The 22125-nt window shown below is 54.4% G+C and overlaps 1 protein-coding gene across 1 annotated transcript; it reads right to left on the reverse strand.

Moving 5' to 3' along the window:
* Window positions 1-501: 501 nt before the first annotated feature.
* CLEC2L (C-type lectin domain family 2 member L) lies at window positions 502-15690 on the reverse strand. The gene is made up of 5 exons (XM_079151884.1): window positions 15093-15690; window positions 5801-5875; window positions 3479-3645; window positions 2798-2898; window positions 502-1196 (listed from the first exon to the last, which is right to left on the reverse strand). The coding sequence occupies exons 1-5, from the start codon at window positions 15292-15294 to the stop codon at window positions 1082-1084; spliced, it is 660 nt and encodes a 219-aa protein (XP_079008010.1). The 5' UTR covers window positions 15295-15690; the 3' UTR covers window positions 502-1081.
* Window positions 15691-22125: the final 6435 nt, after the last annotated feature.

Consider the following 22125-nt stretch of genomic DNA (forward strand, 5'->3'; position numbering starts at 1 on the left):
TAGATGAACACCACCTCATCCTCCCACTCGGCCCCCCATCCTCTCCCAAGGCAGAATAGACCATCCCTCCACAGTGTTCTAGAACACTCTGGTGCTTTCTCTTTCCTCTGCTCCCTGTGTGCTCCTTAGGGGATAAGGCTGTGGGTCCTCTGGCTTATGTAAGTGAATAAACATTTGTCACATGGCACTGAAGACTAATGAATGAGCCAGAATGCAGCACACCCCCAGACAGCGAAGAATAACTTAGTAGCCTCCCAAAGTTAAATAAGGTCCTGAGGCCATAAAATGTGTGACACAGCCTGGACAAGACAGCACTGAGTGTATGTGCGCAGGTGCGTCTGCGTCTGTGCACAGGTGTTTTCCACCCTCATTCCCACACGCCACCGCCTGCCACAGCAGAGCACGTCTGTCTCTGTGGTGGACCCAGCACTGACCCCCTCTCCTTCCCCCACCCCAAGTTGTGACCCTGGAACAAATGGCAGCCGACTCCTCTGTATGCCAGTCATCTCTTTATTCCATTAGTGACCGTACAACAGCACCACGGCACAGCAGGGGCCCAGCCTGGGGACCCCAGGAGGCAAAGAGGGCAGGGGCAGGGGCCTCCGGACCTTGGGCTGGGCTGGCCAAGGTGACAGGGAGGACTCGCCTGCCTCCTCCCACAGCTGCCCGGAGAGGAGCCACTGGGAGAGGCCGCCTGCTGCGCGGTCACACATCTGTGTCGCCCCCGCATTCCCCGGAGCACCAGGGCTGCCGCCAGGAAGGAAGCTTCCAGGGACAGGCTGCGGGGGACTCAGGACAGACCACTGAGAAGGGGCGTGTGCGTGTGCATGTGCGTGTAAGGTGGGAAGATGGCTACGCTACTTAGCAAAGGGGATTTACTGCTCAGCCGCAGGACCTGCCTGGGGACAAGGGAAACGAGGAACCAGGGGCTCAGAGCTCTGGAGCCCAGAGAGGAGACGAAGGCAGAGACCACCCTCCACGCTGCTTCTGCTTGGAGAGGGCAGGAGGCTCCCATTGGAGGCAGGACTTGGAGGGGCGGCCTCCCCTGACCTAGGTGGGGCCGCCTCTGTCCTGGTCCTCCTCAGGTGGTGTAGGCCATCTTGCTGCACACCCAGGGCCGGGTCATCAGACACTCCGTGGACACCAGCCTGGTGGGCTCTACGAAGACACACTCCCCAGGGCCAGCGATGGTAAACCTGCAACCAGGAGAAAAGGGACAGGCACTCAGAATGGGCACACCAAGCCTGCCCTCCCGGAACAGCCCGGCTCACCTGTCAAACGTGCCCTCCCTCTGTCCCCCTGCATGGGGCTCCAGCCACCTGGGCTTCCCGTGAACCGCTGGCCTCACCCCGCCCTTCCCTATCTTGCTTCCCTGTCCTTCCAGGGTCAGCTCCATGTCCCATGCTCCAAAGTGCCCCACTCAGGACCACCCTCCGCCCTTCCTGCCTGCACCACAGCTGCTGTCTCCAGCAAGGCTGTGCAGCTCTCATCTGGAATTGCCTGGTGTCCAGCGCACAGCAAGAGCTCAGGAGAGACAGGCTGAATTAAACTCTCCTGGCAGGCCAGGGGCAGATCAGGAAGCCCCAAGGTCAGACTGTTGAAACTGTCGCACAGGAATTCACTGACACCATGTGTGGACCTGTGCATGTTAAGGAGGAACCTCATTTGTTCACCCAGGTCTCTGATCCCCGGCATCCGGGCTCCCACCCCAGAGGACATCAGAAGAGCCCAGAGGGTGAGATCCTTGCCGGGTCTTCAGCCCTGTGTCCTCAGCCTTCAGGGCTCTCCCAGACTGAGATGGGGGCAGGGAACACAGGCAGAAGTGAAGAGGCACTGAGGACCAAGACGCGGGTGAGCGGAAATGCACAGGAGGCGAGAGGGAAGGGCACGAGAGCTGTCCCCAAGCCCTGCGCCCTTGCAGGCTGCCAGGACTGTGGGCCCTAAGCCAGCTCAGATGGGAAGGCAGCTCGTCACCAGCTCTGGCCGCCAGGAGGGTCTGAGGGTCTCCCTCCCCTTGTGCATGAGGCCTGCCCTGACGCTGGGGTGCCCTCATCACCGCAGCTGGGCGCCCTCCAGCAGGCGCCAGGCCTATTCCTCCAGCTGCAGGGCCTGGACTGGGAGCAGAGGTGCTTGTGGCCCTACGTGTCCTCCCGTCTCCCCAGCCCAGACTGTCCCCTGGTATCTACCCTACCACCACCCTGTTGCCACAACCAGGCCGACAGGCCCACCGCCCATACCTCCGCCACCAGCACCCGCACACCACACAGCACGCCTGGCCCCCCATACCCACGTCTACACTGCTTGGCCCACACAGGTAACACCACTGCTGAACGTGCTGCCACCATCTCAGCAGCACCCTCCGTGGGAAGGAGCACGCCTAAGACGTGGCCACCGCCGTCGAGGCCCTTCCTCCAGTGACAACGCATGCGTGGCACGCGGCTGGCCAGAACTGAGATTCCAACTCCCATCTTCCCTTGCAGCCAGGTGTGGTCAAGTGACTCCGTGCTGGCCAATGGATGGAGGACGTCCAGGGCCCCCCTCCCCCTCCCCCACCCTCCCCTCCCTCTCCCCTCCCCACAGAGTGAGGCTGGCCCGACTCCACGCAGCTCTGATGGCTGTGTGGCCACCGGACTAGGCCGGACCTGCAGGGAGAGGCCGGAAGCCGTTCTCATGATGGCCTCTGGCCCTAGGGACTCGCATCTCTAGCTATCATAAAACCCCTCTCGGGAAGCTGGGTCTGGGGGTGAGGCCCTCCCCGCCTAAGCTCGGTCTTCTAGAAGATGAAGCCTGGGCTCACGTGTCGGGGTCAAACGGGTCCCCGTTGACCCAGTGGAATTCATCCCCGACTCTGCGCAGGCCAATCCAGGGCTCCCTCCGCGTGAACTTGAACATGAATTCCTGCACAGGAAAGAGGGAAACCTGGGGTCAGAGGCAGCCTCCTGACTGCGGCACCTCCCACGACAAACCTCGCTGCAGAGGCACTGGCTCCCGGCTGGACGGATCCTGGCGGGATGAGGTCAGCCGCCCAGAGCCAGGAGCCGGCGACAGGAGCCGGACTCCCGAGGGCCGAGGTGAAAAGGCGCCTGGCTGAGGCGCGCGCGCCACCAGGACCGAGAAACTCAGCTGTTTCTTCCGTATTTCTCCTGCTAAGGCTGTTCTGGATATTAAGTAAGGGCGCGTCCTGAGTTGGATCAGAAGAAAGTGACGGTGCGTTTTCACTTTTCACAAGTGCTCGTCATTTGTGATTCCTATGCCGAGTTTAGTTCAACCAACCAGCCTTGGATTGGAGGAAGTGGCCTTGCATGGGGGTGGGGACCTGTTTAGACCCGGGGTGGGGGGTGGCCTGCACACCTGGGGCTGTGCCCTGACTGGTGGCCCTGGAGACCTGTTGGGGACACTGCATCTTGGGGTGTGGCCCTCCCCTGGGAGTCAGGGTGGGGGCCCTGGGAGGCCCTCCCCGTGACCCCAGAGCACTCACCAGCTCCTTCTGGCTCTGAATCACGGCCAGCGCCGCCTCATGGGTGTGGCAGTACTGTCGGCCTGTATTCCAGTCTCTGGGCTCCTCCGAAAAGAAGTAGCACTTCCTCCCGTAGAGCAGCCAGTCCTCGGGGCAGGGCGCCTCGCACTTGACACAGCCCTTGGAAGCTGCGGGCAGAGGGCCGGTCGGCAAGTGCTGCACCCACCTGGCCACCACCTTACCCCCAGGAGCCCAGTTCACTGCCCACCCAGCTCCACCTTGATTCGGAGCCCTTCAGAGGCAGCGCTGATGTCACAGTGCCTGGAGGTAAAAGGTCAGTGGCTAAGTGAATAAGAAAGGGAACTGGGGCAGGTGGCCCAGGATCAGTGACAGCAGGTAGCCCTGGGGAGGCTCTCCACGTTCTCTCTGCAGCTGGCTGCGGGGGAATCATCCGCAGGATGGAGGGCCACTCTCCTTCAGCCCTCAGCCCTCCTATCTAGCAAGGCAGCTCTGTCCACCCCTGGGCTGCTAGCAAGTTCTTTTTAAATACTGAGGCTCAGCCTGCCCTCTGCGACCTAGACCTAGAACTACAAGTCCAGGCTCTGCCTGCTGGGGGACCAGAGCAGACCTGTTCCATCTTCTTCCTCCTGCTTGAAGGAGGACCTCGGCCTGCCCTGGTCCTGGCTCTCACAGAGACTGTGTCCTCCCTGACTCCGGCAGGGCAGCTCCTCGGCCCACCTGCTATCACGGTGACCCCGCATCACCACTGAAACCTGCCACCAGGACCAGGAGCAGCGTCCCCAGTTGCCATGCCCTGCGGTCTGCAGATGTGCGCCTCTCTGGGAAGGATGCTCAGCGCTCCCACCAGACTAGAAAGGCCCCCTGCAGAGGAGTCCCGCCGCGTCCTTACAGAGTTTTTGGAGCACCTTTGTCCAAGCCAGGTCTCCCAGTGTCTCAAACGTGTAGCTCACCTTTAAAGTCCAAACCCAACCACTTTTCTTCCCCCATTAATCCCATCATTTGAATTTATAAAGGTACATTTTCAATCTCGACATTTCACCCCTTCTGTCACGTGGTGCTTTGTCTTGGCACTGTGTCAACTGCACGTTCCAGAAGTACGGGCTTGTCGGTTTTCATAAGAGGGGAGCAGGACACAGTCAAGATGCACGCAGGGAGCCCCCGGGGACCCACAGCCACATGGACACGGACACCTGTGCAGTGAGTCGCAGGTCCACGTGGGCGCAGAGGCCTGAGGGCCGCACGTCAGCCGCCCACCACGGGCTCCGCTGAGTGCTGGTGCCGCGCCGAAACCGTTCTGTGTGATGGCCACACGGTGCCCTGGGCCCCCAACCAGCAACAGGATGGGAAAGAAAGTGGCTTGACCTGCAGTAATTATTCTGGGTAAATCCAAGGTGCTGCCGGTGACACGGAATCCATCACCATGCTCTCGCCCTCCTCCTAGCATCCAGCGCGCAGGGGAGAATTTGGCAGGGATCCATTCTGTGGGTGGCCTCTCCCCACTTTAAGGAGGCTGTCCCTGCTCTTGCAGCACCTCCCGACAATTCGAGAAGGAGCCCGGGAATCGTCTCGCGTATCCTACTGAGGCCACGACTCGCTCTGACTGAAATCCCTCAAGAGTAGCCAAATTCCCTGTTCACAGAACCTCACCCGCTCCGTTTCATTTCTTTGACCTCTTCGGTCCTGCACGACACTCTGGGCTTCTCCCCCTTAGAATGTTCTCTTCCCTTCGATGGGGTCCAGAATGTACCACCCTAAATATGCCATTTTGGCTTGAGAATTATTTTGAGCTGCAGGTAACTAGAGATCCACAGGGGCAGACAGTTCTCTGCCCTCCCCTGCCTAAAGCAGGGCATAAACTTCCCTTGTGGAAGGTTCTCTCTCTCCCTCCCCTCCCCCCTTACACACACACACCCCTCCCATCCTAAGCCAGGAGAGAAGTACAAGGCACCATCAAACACCAAGACGAGTGTGCACAAACAGACCTCACCAAGAGAGCCTTCATCTTCCCTTAGTTCTCGAACGCACTAGTCCCTTTCCCACGATTTATATCCCTTTGAGTCCAAACCTCCTGACTCTGTTGACAGGGTGCACAAGCCTCTGAGCCACCCTCTTCCCGAAGTGCACCAACAGGACGTGCACAGCCCACCGTGCGGTGCGGGCCTCGGCCTAGGCTGAAGCCGCACCAGCCAACGCCATTTTAGATCTACTGGGTCCGTCACCCCCAATCCCTGAGGTCAGGACGCTCTCTGTACCTATTTAGATGTGCTTGCGACATGGAGCCTGAAAGCTGAATTACCCGCGTGCACTGACATGCGAGCTTACCCAGGATGCTCATCACCACCAGGATGGCGAACAGAAGGACGGCGATGGCCCCCAGCAGGAGCCGCGTGGTGGTGTCTGAGGAGAAGAGACAGGGGTCAGGACCCATACCCCACCCTCGCCAACCCCGCCAGCAGCCCCAAGTCCCAACAGAAACGAGGGCAAAGCCGGCAGCCTCTGCTGTGGGCTGCGCCAGGTGACTCTGATGCCAGGGAATTAGGGCCCACTGTTCCAATCCTGCCATTCCCCTGCTCACGAACCCTCCCTGTTGCCCCCCACTGCCCGCACACTCCCGCCGCAGCCCGAGCTCCCCAACCTGGATCTTCTGCTGCTTCTCCACCCTGTCCCAAGGTTCAGCCAAGCAGGCGCCTCAGAAATCCCACTCAACCCTCACAGTCTGAAGTGGTGTCCCTGCCCAGGAAGTTCTCCTCCTCCACCTCCACCTCTTGAAATCCTGCCACCGCAAACACCATCTGCCCTCTTCCTGATCTGATTCTCTAGGTTCGTTCTCTCTCTCTCTCTCTCTCTCTCTCTCTCTCTCTCTCTCTCTCTCTCTCTCTCTCTCTCTCTATCACTTAACATTTTTATTTTATAGTTAACAAAGCAAGGCTTTTAGACTTTAGACACACATTTTTAAAGTCTTTCATTGTGACAAAATGTAACATATAATTTGCCACTTTAACTATTTTCCATTGTTGAGTTAATGACATCAAGTACATTCACAACTGTGCACCCATCACTTGTTTGTTTGCAAAGTCCTTTTGTTTTCCTAAACAGAGGCTCTGTTGCCATTCAATATTAACCCCCCATATCCTCCCCACCCCAAGAAACCATTACTCTACATTCTGTCTCTATGGATTTGCCTATTTTCAATATTTCACATAAGTGGGATCATACAATATTTGACCTTCAGTGTCTGGTCCATTTCACTTAGTGTAATGTTTTCAAGGCCCATTCATGTTTAAATATGTGTCAGAACTTTATTCCTTTTAATAGTTTAATACTATTCCATTGTATGGACATACCAAATTTTTGATCCATTCATTTGTTGAAGAACAGTTGGGTTATGTCCACCTTGTGGCTATTGCAAATAATGCTGCCATGAACATTTAGTACAAATATCTGAGTCTCTAATTTCACTTCCTTTGGATATATACCTAGGAGTAGAATTGCTGAGTCATATGGTAATTCTGTTTCGATTTTTGAGGAACTTCCAAGCTGTTTTCCACAGTAACTTATTACCATTTTACATCTCTACCAGCAGTGTATGAGGGTTCCAGTTTCTCTACATTCTTACCAACACTCATTATTTTTTTGTTTTTAATTAGGCATGAATTCCCTTAAAAATTTTTTTTGGTTTGGACTTTTTTGTTACCAACTTTTCCATAAATGTACAGTTAGTTACATTGTTGTGCCTCACAGTAATGTGGTTAGGAATTCAACATATGAATTTGGGGAGGAAACTAACATCCAGCCTAAAACACCCTTCTCCAGGAAGTAGCCCCTGGAACTTTCTGACCTGCTCCAATCTGACCGGTTGTCTCTGAAACCCACCTGCCACATTGGGGTCTCTCTGCACCAGCAGGCTGCAGATTCCCTGCCTTCTCCTCTGTTGGCCTCCGGCTCCTCCTGTCCTGTGCTTTCCTCTGTCTTGGCTCACTCCCTTGTCCTGGTGGGGCACATCTTCCAATGACTCTCTGAGAAAGGGCATCCAATCCAGAGCCACTGTGCAGCTGTGCCACTCCAAGAAGCAAGACTTCCCACTGTGAGTGGAGCCCCTGGCACTGTGAACTCAGGGACCTGAGAATTGTAGGTTGGAAATAATTCTTGAGAATCTTGAAGGCATTATTGTTGTTTTGTTGTTGTTGTTGTTATTGTTGTTATTGTATAGTGCTGGAGACTGCACCCAGGGCCTCATTCATGCTAAGCAAGGATTCTAACACTGAGCTGTAGTCCAGATCCCTGCAGGTATTCTGTAACTGTCTTCTAGCTCCTGTGTTGCTTTTGAAAAATCTAGATCCATTCTCATCGATGATCTTTTAGATTTCAATTGCTTAATTGTTTTCTATCTGGAAGCTGTGTCTTTTCCTTACCTCTCCCTGCTCATCTTGCACACCATGCCTTGGCTTGGGTCTGGTGCGTCTATTCTGTGGGCAATCACTGGGCTCTTGAAATCTGGAAAGTCGAGTCCTTAAGTCCCAGGAAATTTTCTTTAATTATATCGTTGATGATTTCCTCTCCTCTACTTTTCATTTTCTTCCTGGAGGTCATATTATTCAAATGTTGGATCTCTTGGACTGGCCTTCCAAATGTATCCTTTTTTCCCTCTTATTCATTATCCCTTTATCTTTTGCTCTGTTTCCTGGAAGAACTTCTCAACTCTATATTCCTACTTTTCTGCTGAGCTTTACATCTTGATTGTGTTTTTAATTTCCATGGTTTTTCATTTCATTGTGTTCTATGGACGATCCCCTCTTAAAGCATCCTACTCCTATCTTAATGATGCAGTATTTTCACTTTTCTCTTCTTTCTGAAGATATTACTGATAGTTGTGGGGAGGGCAATCTCTGTTTCTTCCAAATTGATTATTCCTTGCTCATTTGTAATTTCCTACAGTGGCTGAGAACTTTGGCTGTTTGTTCATGATCAAGACGGAAAGACTAGAGTTCCGCAGAGCCTTGGAGTCCCTGCAGGGTCCTGGTAACTGAGGAACAGACAGAGGGATCTGACTGGGCTGACCTTCAGGAACGACCCTCAGGGATGACCTTCAGGAACGACCCTCAGGGATGACTGCCAAGCTCTGGCGGAGGGGTGGATCAGAGTTCCTGGGGAAGTCTCTTCTGTTTTTCCTCCTTGAGGGTGTACACTTGGCAAGGGCTCCTCCCAGGAAGGCTGGGAGGCTGTTCTCAGCACTCCACATGTGACCATGGACCCCCCTGCTTGCTCTCAGTGTGGTGGGGTCTCAAGGGCCTCTGTCCTGAGAGATTCCACCTTGGGTTCTTACCAGGGTGGGGGAGAGACTGTGTCAAATGGAACTTAACCCCTCCTGAAAGTTTTCCCCCAGTCCTCCTGTTTTCAGCCCGTCTGCCTCCACAGCCCCATCTCTTAGACTTGGGGGCCATCACATGGGACTCAGTGGCGCCCCTGATTTCTGGACCTTCTCAAGGGGACGACATTAGTTACATCCATTTGCCCCCAAGCTCCCAAATTTGTTGCTCTGGTCCCTCCTGCTCCTCTTGTGTGTGGTCTTTAAAATGTCCCTTTACTGTGGTACTGATGGGCTTCTGAAGGGAAGAGGTGGGTGCACACAGGCTGCCATCTCGACTGGCAAGTCCTTGAACTCCACCAGGAGTGGGGTGGGGGCTCGGGCAGGGTCTGCCTGCCCTGGAGGACGAGGCTTCTCCATCCCTGCCTCGCTGTCCGTGGTGATGGTGGACACAGGCCACGTCCCCAGGGCTGCAGGATGTGCTCCTGGCCAGCGCGCTGGGTGGCCTCCCTCTCCCTCCTCTCGCCGCCGTCCTCTTCTCTGAGTTGGGGTGGGGGTGGCACCTGCAGTGTGGCTCTGTGCTCTGGGCGAGTGCTCCCGCCAAGTCACTCTGCCTCTGTTCTGCTTCGCCGTTTCTGAAATGAGGCTGTGATGGCATCTGCTCTCAACCCTTAAGAGGCAGGAGCACTCAGCTCTCCAGGCCCGAAGGCGCCACATCCCTGGGTTCAACCAACATAGACTGAAGTACTTACTCAGAAAAAAATGGCATCTGTACTGACTGTGGACAGAGCTCTTTCTTGTCCTTACTCCCTGATGATACGTAGAACTATTCACACAGCAGTACATTGATTCAGTACCTTAAACAATCAACAGATGATTTAAAACACCCAGCAGGATGTCTGCAGGTTCTCTGCAAATACTGCACCATTTTATAAAAGGGATTTTTTTTTTTTTTTTTTTTTTTTTTTTTTTGTGGTTCCTGGGATTGAACCCAGGGGCACTTAATCACTGAACCACATCTACAGTCCTTCTTTAATATTTTATTTAGAGACAGGGTCTCATTGCATTGCTTAAGACCTCACTAAGTTGCTGAGACTGGCTTTGAACCCCAGATCCTCTTGTCTCAGCCTCCCCAGCTGCAGGCATTTCAGGCATGCCACAGGGCCTGGCTATAAAAGGGACTTGAGCACACATGGATTTTGGCATCCCAGGGGCTTCCTGGAACCAACCCCCTGTGGATACCAAAGGACAGCCGTATAGTGCTTAGTGCTGTGACGGGCTTGGTACGCTCTATGTCACTGTGAGCCAGCCATCCCTAGGATGCGATGACCTGTCCTGGGCTCCTTTGGGGAAAGGATCGCGTAGTCCTCCTTGGATTCCCTCAAGCAGGACTTGGCCATTACCTTGGATGTTCCAGAGCAACACCACTGGGACTCAAAAAATATGAGGGGACTTAACTACACTGAATGATAGAATCCCCTGTCAGCCTTAAATTCAGCTGAGTCTGCAGGAACTCGGGGGACTAGGGGATGTGCGCATGCGTCTCCATCGCCGCCAGGATTGGGATGCCTCTTCACTCCCCCAGAGGGCTGGCTCTGCACCACGGCCCTGCGGACTGAGAGGTCACGGAGCCCAGCGCCTGTTCACCGTCTGCCCTCCCAGAGGACACCAGTGTGGCTGGACAATCCAAATCAACCCCGGATTGGTTTCCTAGGGCTGCCATAGCAAAACAGACGAACTGGTGCCTTCAAAAACATCAGCACACTCATAGTTTTGGGGGCCAGAAGTTAAAAGTTGGGGTGTCACCATGGCCATGCTCCCTCTGAAATCTGTAGGGAACCCTCCTGCCTCATCATAGCTCCTGGTGGTTTGCTGAACGTCCTCAGAATCCTTGGCCTGCAGCTGTGTCACTGTAGCCTCTGCCTTCGAGGTCACAGGGGCTCCCCCTGTGTGTCTCTGACTCCTTCTGAGGACACAAGGTCATGTTGGGTTAGGGCCCAGCCTGACCTTAATAATTACATCTGCCTCTCTCTCCACACAAGGTCACCTCCAGGCGTGGGGCTTGGGACCTCAACACCTCTTTTCTGGTGGGGACACGACTGAGTGTCTGATTCAGAGATCGTTCCTCCTGGGCAGCAGCCCGGATGAGCCGCAGCCTGCCGAGGTCTGCTGGGGTCTCCTGTGGAGGATCTCGCCTAATATTAGGAGGAACGGCTGAGGAAGTCTGGCTCCACCCAGACCAACCTCCCCCCAGACTCACGCCCGCACCCCAAAAAAGGCCCAGGGCCAATGGCTCCACGTCACCAGGGCACAGCCTGGCCAGGAAAATCTTGACTATTCAAAAGTATTAAATGTGGAGCTTGGTAACTATTAAATGTTTAAGAGGTTCTGCTAAATGTATGTGTGTGGTTTTGATCAGGAAGTTGCGGGTTTATGCCTAATCAAGAAACTTTCAACATTAAAAATTCAGAATCAGTGTGCGCTGGAAAATCCATAGGCTGAGGTACGCAGATCACGGTGTCCCCTCTCCTTTACCCCAGGCCGCTTGGCCCCACTCCACCCCCAACACCAAAACATCCCCGCCCTCCCAGCGACCCAGGTAGGAGCTCCGGGGCCCCTTTCTGGCACCTTCCTTGAGCCTGGGGTGGAAGGCAAGGTGCGCAGCCGCGAGGAGAGAACCCGAACCCAGGGAACTTTGGTCTGGTTTTCTATTTATAGAACTAACAGTTCATCTGTGAAAGTCTCCAAGAGCAGGGCTCCCGCTCGGCCTTCTGACCGAAGCATCTCTGTAACTCACTTAACCCCAGAGGAGGAACAGCCACCCACCCTGGAGGTGGCAGGCTCGTCTGAGGAGGAAGGGGACATGCCGAGTGCCCAGCAAGCGCAATTTGATGATCTCCAATCCGCCTCTCTGAGCCTGCAATCCCAGTCACACAGGAGAGGCAAGGCCTCCACGTCTGAGGCAACCCCACCGGAGTTTCCAGTGTTAGTCCCCAAGGTCTGTCCTTGGGCCGGACACTCACATTCTCAGTCTCCTGTCCTCACTTATAAAACAGAGACAGCGCCTACCAACACCCCTCAAGGGCAGGGGGAAGGATTAAATGGGGTAACTATTGTGGAGCCCCAGCATAGGTTCCCACACAGAGCAGGCGCCTGATAACTGGTTTGGCACATAGCGGTAGCAGGGCACAGGCGTCTCTGGGGGCTCAGCATGGCGTAATCAAGAAATCTCCCCTTAGCTGGGTTCAGTGATGCACACCTATGATCCCAGTGACTCAGGAGGCCGAGGCAGGAGGATTGCAAGTTTGAAGCCAGCCTCAGCAACTTAGCAAGAGCCGGTCTCAAAATTAGAAATTAAATGGGGGCTGGGGAGATAGCTCAGTTGATAGAGTGCTCGCCTCACAAGCACAAGGCCCTGAGTTCGATCCCCAGCACCGCAAAAAAAAGAAATTAAATGGACTGGGAATGTAGCTCAGTGGTGGGGCACCCTTGGGTTCAATTCCTAGTGCCAAAAAAAAAAAAAAAAAAAAAAGTCTCCCCTTTCTCTCCAAACGTTTGGCTAAGCAGAGTCTAGAAACCCCTGAGTCCCCAGATTCCCTCCTTCCACCAATAGTGTGTCACTATGTGAACTGCAGCAGACTCAAAGTTGGCAGACCAGTATCAAGGACTTCAGATGACAGTAGGACACCCACCTTCCCTGGGTTCTCCCATTCAGGCTACAGGGTGCCACCTCCAGGGAGCTGGGGAGAGGGGTCACCACAACAGAACCACACTCAGCAGATGAGGAAACCGAGGCTCAAACAAGTTTGAAAACCTCAGGCCGGCCTGCCCGCCTGAGATGACGGAAGGGTCTGACTCGAGTCTTCCGGACACTGTGCTTTTGGTACCTCACACCGCCTCTGCCCCTATCCTGGGGTCTCTGCGAGGGCAGAAAGGTGCAGAACAGTGCCCGGCCACTCAGAAAGGATGAGGGAACTTGGGAAGCAGCGGCAAGGCCAGTGGAGAGGAGGGCCTACCCCACCTGCTCCCCTCTTCTGATAGGAGATGGGGAGCACCCGAAGAACACCCAGGAGACCCTCAGGGCACCAGCAGAGACTGGCAGGGAGTCAGATTCCAGACCCTGAAAGTCCTAGGGAGAGAGGCAACAGGCTCAGACGCTGAACACCCACACACCACAGGCTCCCAGGGATGGCACTGCTCCTGGGTGCACCAGGGGGCGGAAGGGAGGGACACAGGTGGCATGAGTCACAGAGCAAGGCCAACAGGGAGGCGTGCCAGGACAGCTGAGAGAAGGCTGGACCAAAGGTAGGTGCCACACACAGGAGTGGGCGGGACTCAGGCCCAGGGACAACCTCTGTCCACTGTGCTGGCTCTTCCTCAGTGACCTGCTGGGGTCAGCCAGCCACAGTGGGCAGTAGGAAGCACAAGAGGCCAAAGTCAAGGTCAGGGTGGGAGGTGAGATGGGAACCAGCCAGCAGAAGGCACTAAAAGAGGCCACACCACCCCTAAGTAACCAGACGGGATTAGGTTAAGGTTGGCAGGTAGGCCCTTCAGACATGGTAACAAAAGAAGGAATAAAGAAATACAGGCAAGGGGAAGAAGCAGCTTCGAGAAACAACTTGGCCAGGCATGGTGGCGCGTGCCTGTGATCCCAGCAGCTCCGGAGGCTGAGGCAGGAGGATCAGGAGTTCAAAGCCAGCCTCAGCAATTGAGTGAGGCCCTAAGCAATTCAGCAAGACCCTGACTCTAAATAAAATACAAAAAGAGGGCTGGGGATGTGGCTCAGTGGTAAAGCACCCCTGGGTTCAATCCCTGGTAAGAAAGAAAGAAAGAAAGAAAGAAAGAAAGAAAGAGAGAGAGAGAGAGAGAGAGAGAGAGAGAGAGAGAGAGAGAGAGAGAGAGAAAGAAAGAAAGAAAGAAAGAAAGAAAGAAAGAAAGAAAGAAAGAAAGAAAGAAAGAAAGAAAGAAAGAAAGAAAGAAAAAAAGAAAAGAAAAAGAAAGAAAGAACTTGGGTGTGAGGGAAGCCTGGCCACAGGCAAATGCAATAACCAGGAGATGCACAGCAAAGAGAGGGGCCTTCATTCTACCCAACCCTTACAGGGCCAGCCTCCTCTGTACTGGCCCTCCCACCTAGGGCACGACACCTTTGCTGCTTTGTCCCTAACCACCACCAGGCTTCCCCTCCAGGGTCTGCACAGCCCTCCACAGATAGCCCACAGGCCCTGCCCATAGCCTTCCAGCCACACGGGCCTGCTGCTCCGCAGCCCCACAACCTGCCTGGGCAGGGTTGGCTACGTCCCCTCCCCACCGGGCCCTCCATCCCTCCTCACTGACCTCTAGCCTGGCTGGGTCCCACTCTCAGGGCCAGCTGCAGTCTTCCAAGAGCAAACCCACCATGACGACCCCTCAACCACTCTTTCAGAACAAAGCCCAGACTCCTTGGCAAGACCTGGGCAGTCTTCCCATCTGGCCCTGCAGGTTCCTCTCCTCACCCCGTGGGCTCCAGGTGCTAGGACTCAGTTCTCCACACCTGTCAGACTAGCTCCAGCCACCAGCTCCTGAACTTGTCCCTCCTTAACCCAGTGCTCCCTTCTCTGTCCTCTCCATATCCCCTAAGAGGTCACCTACTCCAGGGGGCCCTCCTTTTCTGACGCCCCCTTCCTAGTTCATGCTGCCAGCTCCTCCTTGGCCCTTGGACTAGGGGCCTTAAGGGCACCCGAGAGACATCTGGAGGTCCGGACCTCTCTCTTGCCACGTCCAGCATCTCCAGGGGCATCCAACACAAGTTTCCTAAAAGAACTCTGAACTTGACATCTGTTTCCCACTTGGTTACTACCCTCTCGCAGCCAGGGTCACTCCCTGAGCCAGTCTAATTGGAAGGGGTAGGTGGGACCTGCGACCTTGAAATGAAGCGCCCTAGGGATCCTTCTCGACAGGGCCCATCACCACCAGCGCCCCCTCCCACCCCCACAGGGTGCCGGCGCCACCTCTGGGCGTCTCACTCTGCAGAACATCTTTACTACCGATTCAGGCCGCCCTTTCGAGAAGCCGGTCAGGTGCGCGCCGGGCAGGAGGCGACCTCTCCGCGCGGGGGAAGCTAAGGCTGGAGCAGCGCTTGCTCCCAAGGTCAGAGAGTGAGCGCGCAGGGGGGGCGGGGGCCGGCCGCGGCCAGAGGTGGTCCCCAGGGCCCCTCCCCCGCCCCCCTCTGCCTGCCGGCCCAGCTGCGCTCCCCGCCCTCCCTCCGCGACGGCGGCCAAGGTGACTCCGCCGCCTCGGGGTCCCCGGGCTGCTGGAGGGCTGCGCGCTTACCCTCCAAGGCCGCCTTCCAGCTGGTGCTGCCCTCGTAGCCCGAGCCCGACCGCCGCAGCAGCGCCTCGGGGCCGCGGCCCTCCGCCTCCGCGGGCGAGCGCGGCCTGGGCGCGGCGGGGGCGGGGGCGGGGCGCGCGGCGGGCGGCGGCGGCGGCCGGGTCCGCGCGGGGGGCTCGCGGACCGGCTCCCGGGCGGGCTCCATGCCGGGCGCTCCGCCGCGCCGCGCCCGCGCTCCTGCCCCGGGGTGCGGGCCCCAGCCGCACGCGCACTCGGCGCTCCGCGCGCCCTGCGGGCCCCCCAGGCCGGCCTCGGAGGGGCAAGGGCCGCGGCGCTCGCAGCCCCGGGCTGACCCCGGCTCCCCGCGCCCGAGCCGCTGCGCCGGTCGCCGCCGCCGCCGCCGTGCGCGCAGCGCCTGCCGGGGCCTCGCCGCAACCTGCGCGCAGAGCCCGCGCGGGGGAGGAGCGCGAGGAGGCGCGCGGGAGCCCGGGACCCGGACCGGTGGCCCGCAGGGAGGAGGCGCCGAGGAGCCCGGACAGCCCGCGTCCCCGGCCCCGCCACCCGCTCGCTGGGCAGGAGGCTGGATGCCGCAGAGCAGAGCGGGCTGCGCGGTCTCCGCGCCAGGAAACGCGGTTGTAATCTGGCTCCGCCTCCCAGCCTCCTGCTTGTCATCCCTAAAAATGGGAATAAACTTTCCCGGGACAATGCCATGGGCCACAAGGAAGATGGGGGCTTTCTTCTGGACCGCCCTGAAGGCCGAGCAGAGAGATAGGGGCTGTGAAGTGGCCCCAGATTCTTGACAAATGAGAGAAACGTCCAACCCGTGGGCATCCACAGAGCCAGGGTCTGAGGCTACAGCGTGGAGCAAGGCTGCAGATTCAACTAGCACTTACTGAGCACCTGCTAAGCTCAGAGACTTTCGCAGACAGTAGCTGACAACACCCCCAGTGTAGGTGGAGAATTGCAACTAACGTCAAGGGTGTTTCTTAGGGTGGCCCATAACTGCCTCCCAAGTCAAGGTCACCATCATGGCCTGCTCCGGCCTCGGCTCTTTCCTGGGTTGACCTAGGTTACCTCTGACTCAGCCTCAACCCTTGGCCATGAACCTCTTACCTCCCCAGACCCAACTCCACCTCAGTCTGTGTTATTCACCACTCTTACTCCCCCCACCCGCCCCCTGCAGCAACCCGGACACCAGCTCTTGGGAATGTTTCCTTTAAAATCTCAGCCTATGGGCTAGGCTGGGGCTCAGTGGCAGAGCGCTTGCATGTGTGAGGCACGGTTGGATCCTCAGCACCACGTAAAATTAAATGTAAAATAAAGGTATTGTGCCCATCTACTACTAAGAATAATAAAAAATCTCCATCGACCCTTTTCTCTCCATTCCTCCAGCTGCTGGCCAAGGCCAAGGTAGTCCCAATTCATGTCCACTCACAGTCCCAGCTCCCTCCCATCCAGTCCCCACCTCTCAGCACAACAGGGTCTCCCTAAAATGCAAACCTCACCATTCCTTCAGGCCTCCCCTCCCTCTGGGTGAAGCCTAGTCATTTTCAAGACTGCAAGTTCTTCAAGGTCTAAGTCCTGCTCCTGTCCCACCCTGCTCTGCTGGCCCCAGACATCGCCAACTCTGTCTCCTTCCTGGAGGCCTTGGGATATTCTCTCTCCCCCTGCCTAGAACACACTTCGTGGTTCTAGCCCCTCCCTGTGGCCCCCTTTTGTCCCCATTTGCCCATCTCATTTCTGCATATGCTTCAGATTGTACATTCTCAAGATACTGCATTCATTCAGATTTGGTTCAGCAGGCTATAAGCAGCCGTGGCCTAAACTAGAAGGACACATAAAAGAAGACTGGAGCCAGGGGCTAGATTGAGAGCTCTGACGTCATCAGGGACGCAGGCGCCTTCTCTCTTTCCTTTATATACTGTCCAAAACATGTAGTATCCATATTCAAGATCTCCTCATAGTGACAACGTGAACACTGTAGTTCCAGCCATCACACTGTGTACCAGATTGTAGGAAATACAAAGGATCAAAGGGGAAAGAGCATATGTTCTCACTGAATCAAGAACCTTTAAAGAGCTTTTCTGGAAATGCCAATGACTTCCACTTCCTCCCACTGACCACTTCTGTCTTCAAGGAAATCTGAAGAGTATGGTGGTATGTAGCTGAAGGAACTGCCAGTCTCAGTAAGCAGGAGCTCTGTTGAGAAGAGGAGATTGGATCACATGCACGGCCAACTGTCAGCGTCCCCACCTGCCTCCACCCGCTTTCTCTCTGTTGTCATTGCTTGGTTCCCAACCAGTTGGGGTCATCTGTGTGGGGCAGGGACAGCTGCTAGGGCAGTACCTCTTTGAACCCCTGGCTCAAAGCTTCAGACTTCATCTATAGGCACAAGGAAGCGTTGAAGATCTGGACCAGGGAAAGGTCATGATCACAGCTGTAGCAAAATTCACCTCCGCAGCAGATGCCAGGCGGTTTGGGTGCAGGGGGCTCAGTGAAGAGGCTCTTGCAATAAAGAGTTGAGATCAAAAGGAATCACCAGGTGATCTAGCGAAGCACAGCAGTGGGGCTGACCTCAGAAGCCTGCAGCATCCATCAAAGACAGGGAATGAGCCGCCCGAGTCCCCAGGTCCTCTCCTGGGCTGCCCTGCTTCCCTCCGGAGGCTTCCTGGGGCCACCTCCCCAAACTCCTCGCACCCAAGTCCTGTGTCAGGGTCTGCTGTGGGGAATCCGAACTAAGACGATGACCCTGAGGCTGCCTTAATTAGAGACCCTGAAGGGGCTGCTGCAGTCAGGGCTGAGGAAGAGGTTCTGGCCAGGGTCCCTTCAGCTGCTGGCCTACTACTGCCTGAGGAGCTCAAACGTAGCAGACAGGGCCTGCCTGCTGACAAGCAGTGGTCAGGGGCAGAGAACCTGGAGCCACATGAGACCCTTCTGCTTCGGCCCCCGAGGAGCCAGCAGGACTGTCACTGCTTGTTGGCAGGGGATCCACGCCATCCCACCCAGGAGGAGCAGGTGCTAACTAACCAAATGCCCTCCGATCAGACATTCCTGCACTGAACACCTCAGCTCCCCAGGGAAGCCCCTCATCAGCGTCACCCGTGGCAGGATCGTCACATGTTGATCAAGGTGCTCGATGGGAACTGGGGTGGGCTTAGGATACAGAGGTCTGGGACTGTTTCAGACTTGCCCTGGCCGCACCCCTCTCCCGTCCCCCAGGACAGGGTGTTTCTTGCTCTCTGACCAATTGTCAGTCCCTGTCTCTGGATGGCTTTGTCCCGGGGACTCCACGTTCGCCTGTATCTCAGGGTATCGCCTCAGTCTCCATTTCCTAGCCTTATATAATCAGTAAGAATCCTGACCCGCAAACTCAAAGTTTGGGAGGGGCATTTCCTTTTCTTCTTTTAAATCAACTAAATTGTCACTTCAGATCACCATCCCGCTGGGGTGCAGGGAAATTCCATCTCAGCTTTGTAGAAGTGTTTTCATTGAGCTAAAATGGACATAATATGAAATTTGCCATATTTCAAGTCTACAATTCCGTGTCCTTAATATATTCCCAGTGATATGCCACCATCGCCCCTAATTCTAGAACATTCTCACAGTCTTGAAAGGAATCCTCACACCCATCACTCCCCCTTTGGCCTTCCCCCAGACCCCGGCAACCACACTCAGCCGTCCGTCTTCTGGAATTCCGTCTCAGTGGAATCCTACAACGTGTGGTCTCCTGACAGCTTCTCACAAGTGGCATGGTGGCTCCAAGAGTCAGCACCACTGCCTCCGTCCATCCTTCATTTCTTTCCTTCTCAGCCAGTTTCAAGGGCCTGTCATCCTTCCAAGCTGCTTCTGAATCCCCAAATCCCCAAGGCTTATGAGAGAAGGTCAGCCATGGTTCTGCCTGACATCCGTTGTCCCGTGAAGCTCACTCTCCCTGATTCATGGCCTGCACAAGACATAGGGGTTGGTGTGGGAACCAGAGTCCTTGTTCCCCTGGCCACCCTGCTACTGGCCACCTCCAAGAAACTATCACTGAGTGGCAGGTGGGCCCTGCTGCTCTGTGGAGCCCCCAAGCCTCTCCACCTTTCCCACCTCAACTCTCCTCTAAGACTCTCTCTCTTGTCCCCTCCCTCTCTAGGACACCCCCATAATCCCATCAGCAGCCTTACATTTTTAGTAAAGATCAGGCTTATTCTCAGGCTGCCCACTAAACCTTTTAGGTGAGCTGAATGTGGTGGCACATCCCTGTACTCCCGCCTACTGAGGAGACTAAGGCAAGAGGATCACAAGTTTGAGGCCAGCCTCAGCAACTTACTGAGACCCTATCTCAAAATAAAATGAAAAGGGCTGGGGACAGAGCTCAGTGGCAGAACACTTGCCTAGCAATGCACAAGACCCTGGGTTCAATCCCTTGTACTGAAAAAAAAATTTTTTTAATTAAATTTAAATTCTTTTAGGCAAGGTGGTATAGACTGTGGAATTGCCGATAATAAATAAACATATAGACAAATAAAGCTTTTATTTCAATAGATTATCCTGCCGCCTGCCAGTTTGCTTGTGAGACCTGATCCTTTGTCCCTTCCCCTTGGGCCCTGAGCATTTCTGGAATGTTGGTGTTTACTGAACCGTGGAGACCACAGATCTGCAAAACCCTAATCTCCAAGGCCAGACAGATCATGGGAAGGAGTGAAGCCCACCAGCTGGGGCACTCAGGCCACAGGGTCCTTACCAAGCAGGCACCAGACTTCCCAGTTTTCCAAAGGATCTGGGAAATAGTACTTACCTGAGACTTCACAATCCTTAATGCTAACGAATAATTCGTATTTTTAATATAGAACACTGTATAAAGAGAAAAATACGTGCAGGATTGATTCAGCCCCTGAGGTGCCAGTTCATAATTTCTGATTTAAGCAGTACACTCAATGTCCAGGCGTTAGGGACCCTGTATAGCACAAATGTCATTTTCTTCTAGGAAAATGGTGACTGCGTGAGACAACCCCCACCCAAGACAAATCCCTCTACTTAGGAAGGGCCACACTCTCTCCCATCTGGAAAGGAACTTCCTCACTGTTTGTTACGTGAGCATAAGGAGTGGGTTGTCGTGCTGATGAGGATGTGGCAATCCAGGAGGACATGGGGAGGAGCATTTGCACCGAGTGAGGACCTAGCTGCACATAGACTACAGGCCCTACATGGCCCCTGGACTGCACTGGAGAAGTCACTTCCTTTTCCTGCAGTGAGGGTGCAGGTCAAAAGCCAGCGAAGCCACCTACCATCTGCACCAGGCCACCCTTGCCTTCTCCCCACACTTCCATGGAATCTCAAGGAGGCCTCAGCTCTTGGCAGAAAGGGGGCCAGAAACAGACCATTCGCAATAACACACCCAAATAAGAAATTCCTTGTAGTGTCCATAAATTAACCAAGAAAAAAAAAATGACAAAACTGAAACAAGGAGAAGAATACAAAGTACAGGTAGCAGAAGATGTTTTATGACTTGGTTGTTTTGGTACATTCTCCTTCACAGGGTCTATTCTTGGTTATTAACAATCATACACTCAGGGGTTGGGAAAATGAGAGTTGTTGGTTACAGGTATGAAGTTTCAGTTAGAAAAAAGGAAGTGTTTTGAGATTTCTTGCACAGCATGGTAGCTATGGTTTATTTGATTTTTTTGTTTGTTTATTTTTGGTTTTGGTACTTGAACCAAAACCAAAGTTCAAGTTTTTTGAAACTTGAACCCAGAAGCCCCTTACCACTTAGCTTACCCCAGTCCTTTTTATTTTAATTTTGAAACAGAGTCTCTAAGTTGTCCAAGCCAGCCTCAGACTTGTGATCCTCCTGTCTCAGTCTCCCAAGTCTCTGGGATTACAGGCACATTATTAATAATTATAATATATAATATATATTTGTAATATATATTAATAATTTATAATTATAATAATTATATATAACTATAATGATTAATAATTTGTTGTATATTCCAGAATTGCTAAGATAATAAATTTCACCACCAAAAAATAAATATTTGAGTTGATAGACACACTAATTAGCTTGATCGTTGCACATTGTGTATGTGTGTGTATGTTTATATATATCTCATAAGATCACCATAAATATATATGACTATCATATGTCAATTTATAATTTTTAAAAACCTTTTAGATCCATGCATGATGATGCAGGTCTCCTAGCTACTCAGGAAGCTGAGAAAGATGGATCTCAAGTTCAAGGTCAGCCTGGGCAATTTAGGGACACCCTGTCTCAAAATAAAAAGGGTTGGGGATGCAGCTCAGTGGTATGGCTCTTGCCTGGTGAGACCCTGGTATCAAAAAAAGCAATTTTTTTAAATGATCAAATTCCCATTGCCAAGTCTTGAGTTTCGTTGTCTGACTTCACCACTCAGCCTGGCCAGGGTCAGTCTGCAAGGTCCCCCTTTCCTGACTTCAGGCAGACATCGTTCTCCTTATGGAACAGGAAATGCCTCTACACTGGGACAAGCCCACACCTGTGGGGAGTTTTCTAGACTGTGGCTCATCTTGACAGAACAATTCTCCCTAGTGTAAGGACCGTGCCTCTGTGTTGTCCTCTGCCACAAGTTCCCTGTGATGTGACCCTTCCTCAACTCATTCCTGCCACCCTCCTCCCAGGCCAGGTGATGGCTCACAGTCCTTGTCATGCTTCACCTAATCCTGACACACGGCCTCTAGGTGCAACCCAGGTAGTGCACGCGAACAGACTGTCCAGGGTGGAAAGGGGAGAGCCCAGACTGGCCCAGGAGGTCTTCAGATCCCAGGGCCGGCTGCGACTGTCTGTTACCCGTAACATCGTGGCCCAGGAAATGAGCCTGGGTTCAGTGGGTTCCTGGCTGTGAGCATATCACAAGGATTTGGAGCAGCAGATAATTTTGCAAGTTTGAATTTTGCTCCAGAGACTGTTCTCCAGAAGGAGGGGAGTCCCTGGGAGTCAAAGGAGGTGAGAGTGAGGAGAGGCCTCGACGGAGAGGAACACTCCCATCTGCCCAGGGCTGGAGGCCCCCAGGCG

This window comes from Sciurus vulgaris (genome assembly GCF_902686455.1).
Source record: "Sciurus vulgaris genome assembly, chromosome: 8".
Taxonomy (NCBI): Eukaryota; Metazoa; Chordata; class Mammalia; order Rodentia; family Sciuridae; genus Sciurus; species Sciurus vulgaris.

Bases quoted from the DNA above. Each gene is read 5' to 3' on its own strand.
- CLEC2L (XM_079151884.1), bottom strand. From the start codon at position 15,294: ATGGAGCCCGCCCGGGAGCCGGTCCGCGAGCCCCCCGCGCGGACCCGG. The intron at 3,646-5,800 runs GTAAGCTCGCAT...CTCTGCCCGCAG, and splicing joins GGTGGTGATGAGCATCCTGG to CTTCCAAGGGCTGTGTCAAG. The intron at 1,197-2,797 runs GTGAGCCCAGGC...TCCTGGTTGCAG, and splicing joins GACCCGTTTGACCCCGACAC to GTTTACCATCGCTGGCCCTG.